Genomic DNA, 4,422 nt, shown 5'->3' with positions numbered 1-4,422 from the left:
GCCTGGCTCCCCAGTGGGTGGGCCTATGCCCTCCAAGGCCAACCCATGGCTGCACCCCTGACCAGTCATGTGAAAAACATAGATTAGGGTCTAATTTATTTATTTCAATTGACTGATTTCATTAAATGAACTGGAACTCAGTAAAATCTCTGAAATTGTTGCATGTTCCGTCTATATTTTTGTTTAGTATAAATAGGATAAACTGAGTCCAATATGAAGAGAAAATGCTTTTAATAAAATTAAGTAAGTCAGTGTATGACAATTTAAGTCTGAAATGAGATATGGACATGACATAATCAGGCACAAACACTTACAAAACGGTGTTATTACAATGTTACAATATTTATTTTCCTCAACCTAAACATATAAAATAATTTACACTAAACTAATACTGTATTACTATGTGTGGTTTAATGGGACAGGTTATTTTCTATACAGCCATACTATTAACAATTACATATTTACATCTGCATTCAGGCCTACTGTACCCTCCCTTCACTGAAGGTAAATAAACCACCTATATCTGGCAAAAAGACATCTTAGATCTATAACAATGTGGAATTATTCAAAGTTGAACTATTACATACAATTAATTCATTAAATAGCTTGAATACTTATTAGTTGCTCAAACACATTATTAGAATGGTTCAAATACAAAAAAGAGCTTTTTAAAATGATGCCACCTCTAGCCTACTTGCAACAAAACTTTGCATTGCCAAGTGAAGTTATAGTGTCCCACTTCACATGCTAGTCCTACAAAATCTCTCATCCAACAGCCTAACAACATTCCAAGGAATTTGATCTTCAGCGTTACAGAATAAAACCCAATATACAAGAACTATTGTAGGCTATTCCTCTAGTACAGGACAGTTGTAGGCCTCATTTGGGGCTCTACCAGGGTCTCCACATGGACTCGGAATAAGCCGCTGTGGGCATGTTCAGAACATCCTGGTTCTCAGCATCCACAGAGATGTGGTTCTGCTCAGAGTCAGTCTCTTCCAGGTCCGAGCACAGGTCATCGCTGGAGGTAGTGGAGGGCGCTGGGGAGAGGGCTGAGGAACTGCCGCTGGAGATACTCTTTCCCCCCGGGGAGACCAGTGCTGCGTATATACCCTCAGAACTGGGCCAAGTGCTGGTACTGTTAGTGGAGCAGTCTGTCATGATATCCTGGATCATCACCTGGAATTTGTCCTCGTCGTTTAGGGGCATACATTCCAGGAGGTGGTTCAAGAGCTCCGCTGCGACTGTCGCGTCAATTCCCGGGCAGTTGGACACGAAGGTGTGCACCTCATGCATGCACTGGATGTAGCCCGCAGCAAACCTTTCGCTTGCCTCCCGGTTCACGGTGTTGACCTCTGACAAAGCACAGACAGAGAGATACATTTATAAGAATCTTAATTTGATCACCCTGTTGCAGGAGAACATTCCTGCAATGCAAGAAATGTAAAACATGATGTGTATTTGAGGTTTAAAACGGCTTCTGAAGTTTGTTATTAACGCTTTGAAATTTCAGACTTGAATCAACCTCTACAAAAATGTCCATTCATTATAATCCACATAATAATTCACATTTCCTGTTGCTGCTGGATTATTTTCCTGCCGTAGCAAACTGTCTTAAATTAAGATCCTACATATGTTGGCCGACACACTACTTTCCACTAGTTGTATGAAATGTCCACGTGCATAATACCATCGCGTGCATAAACCTAGCCTATGGGCCTATCTTACCTTGTGCTCGGCTTTGAATGATACTCTCCACTCGTTTCACAGTCATTTCCAGCACTTCGGCGTTCTCCATCTTTAATTGTAACTGTGAATGTCAGATTGATAAAATGTACATAACTGGTTTACAATGTAACGACAATAGGCTACACAAAGAGAGGGAGAATGTCAGATAAAGTGACATAAAATGTGCAAAAACGTACATCTGTGTCTGAGAGCAGAACTCGGAGTTCTTGCAAACTTTCATTGATGCGAGCCCGTCTCTTTTTCTCAACCAACGGTTTTCTGGTCTGAAAAAAAACCAATTGACCGCACATTAATAGTTTATATTAAGTTACACTAAATAACACTCAATACACAACAATCAGAGACACATTGGCCTACCTTTCTGTCCACTTTAATGCCATAGAATTCACCCTCGTCTCTACTCAGTCCGTTTTTATTATTGGGAGTGGGGGCCATGTTGGAGAAGTTTAACCCAGACACTGCCAAAAACGGAGGGTTGATAAATCCACACGACCGTTACACACCGTGAATGGGACAGATGGCCTCCGGTCCCTGTTGCAAACAAAGCCGAACTGTACTTGTGCAGACGGGCACTTGATTTGTTATGCAGCCTCAAGCGCAACGATAGTGCCAGTAGTAGGTATTTATAACGCCTCACCCAATTTACATGTGAATAGAGGGGCTGACTACGCGAGCAGAAGATTGTTGAGCGCAATGCGAATCAGCCAATCGCTGGTCTAGCATTTTGTCCTCTGAGCGCTATGGCAGTTGTCGGCAGAGAGAGAGAGAGAGAGAGAGGACTTGGCTAGACCGTAAGAGGGCTATTCTTTGGTTTGTGTCCCGGCCCGAAATAGTTTATTCTTTCATAAACCACCATTCTAGTAGTGCTCCTGAGACCAATATGTTTTGAAAGAGATGGAATGAAATGATGATAATAAATAGCAAAGAGACAGTATTTTATCGTCAACTTTAAAAGCAGCATTATAGGCCTATAACTTTACTTAACACATAAAACCAATATTTATTGAAATAGCAAATATAAAACGCTGAGTAAACAATATGCCTAAAGGATCATTTTGAATGTGCCCTATAAATGTTTTATATTGTAGACCTACTCACCATACCTTACAACTCAAACACTTAGCCTAGGCACAACCAATTGCCAAATGCCATTAGCCCCTTGCAACATTCACAGACAATTGAAATGGTATGTCATTAGTCACCTTTATGTGTATTTCAAGATTAATTGTGGGCCATTGCATATGCTGTCTAAAGTTGAGGCCAATTCCAACCCAATCCAACACAATTAACAGAATGGGACATTAAATCAAATCAAATCAAAGTTTATTTGTCACGTGCGCCGAATACAACAGGTGTAGACCTTACAGTGAAATGCTTACTTACAGGTTCTAACCAATAGTGCAAAAAAGGTATTAGGTGAACAATAGGTAAGTAAAGAAATAAAACAACAGTGAAAAGACAGGCTATATAGAGTAGGGAGGCTATAAAAAGTAGCGAGGCTACATACAGACACCGGTTAGTCGGACTGATTGAGGTAGTATGTACATGTAGATATGGTTAAAGTGACTATGCATATATGATGAACAGAGAGTAGCAGTAGCGTAAAAGAGGTGTTGTGGGTGGTGGGTGACGGGACACAATGCAGATAACCCGGTTAGCCAATATGCGGGAGCACTGGTTGGTCGGCCCAATTGAGGTAGTGTGTACATGAATGTATAGTTAAAGTGACTATGCATATATGATAAACAAAGAGTAGCGTAAAAAGAGGGGTTGGGGGTGGCACACAATGCAAATAGTCCGGGTAGCCATTTGATTACCTGGTCAGGAGTCTTATGGCTTGGGGGTAAAAACTGTTGAGAAGCCTTTTTGTCCTAGACTTGGCACTCCGGTACCGCTTGCCATGCGGTAGTAGAGAGAAAGATCTATGACTGGGGTGGCTGGGGTCTTTGACAATTTTTAGGGCCATCCTCTGATACCGCCCAGTGATGTACTGGGCCGTACGCACTACCCTCTGTAGTGCCTTGCTTGGCCCTCCTATGTTGAACATAATAAACGGCTCTCTATCCACCGGATGTGTACCAAACTCACTAAAAGTGGCAGTAATAAAGCCTCTCTTGAAAGCCAGAAAATATTGTCCCAGAAAATATAAAAAACTATTGGCCTATATCGAATCTTCCATTCCTCTCAACATTTTTTGAAAAAGCTGCCCTCCTGAAGACAAACAATGTATACGAAATGCTTCAGTCTGGTTTTAGACCCCATCATAGCACGGAGACTGCACTTGTGAAGGTGGTAAATTACCTTTTAATGGCGCCAGACCGAGGCTCTGCATCTGTCCTCGTGCTCCTAAATCTTAGTGCTGCTTTTGATACCATCGATCACCACATTCTTTTGGTGAGATTGGAAACCCAAATTGGTCTACATAGACAAGGTCTGGCCTGGTTTAGATCTTATCTGTCGGAAAGATATCAGTTTGTCTCTGTGAATGGTTTGTCCTCTGACAAATCAACTGTAAATTTCGGTGTTCCTCAAGGTTCCGTTTTAGGACCACTATTGTTTTCACTATATATTTTACCTCTTGGGGATGTCATTCGAAAACATAATGTTAACTTTCACTGCTATGCGGATGACACACAGCTGTACATTTCAATGAAACATGGTGAAGCCCCAAAA

The 4,422-nt window shown here is 41.4% G+C and overlaps 1 protein-coding gene across 1 annotated transcript; it reads right to left on the bottom strand.

Moving 5' to 3' along the window:
- Nucleotides 1-214: 214 nt before the first annotated feature.
- Nucleotides 215-2,440, bottom strand: LOC115169847 (transcription cofactor HES-6). Its single transcript, XM_029725874.1, has 4 exons — nt 2,107-2,440; nt 1,926-2,012; nt 1,729-1,810; nt 215-1,355 (listed from the first exon to the last, which is right to left on the bottom strand). Exons 1-4 carry the CDS (start codon nt 2,182-2,184, stop codon nt 892-894), a joined length of 711 nt encoding a protein of 236 aa, XP_029581734.1. The 5' UTR covers nt 2,185-2,440; the 3' UTR covers nt 215-891.
- Between the last annotated feature and the right edge of the window lie 1,982 nt (nt 2,441-4,422).

The sequence above is a fragment of the Salmo trutta genome, chromosome 31 (genome assembly GCF_901001165.1).
Source record: "Salmo trutta chromosome 31, fSalTru1.1, whole genome shotgun sequence".
Classification (NCBI taxonomy): domain Eukaryota; kingdom Metazoa; phylum Chordata; class Actinopteri; order Salmoniformes; family Salmonidae; genus Salmo; species Salmo trutta.
The sequence above is the reverse complement of the archived record's forward strand: the minus strand, read 5'-3'. Positions and strand labels throughout refer to the sequence as shown.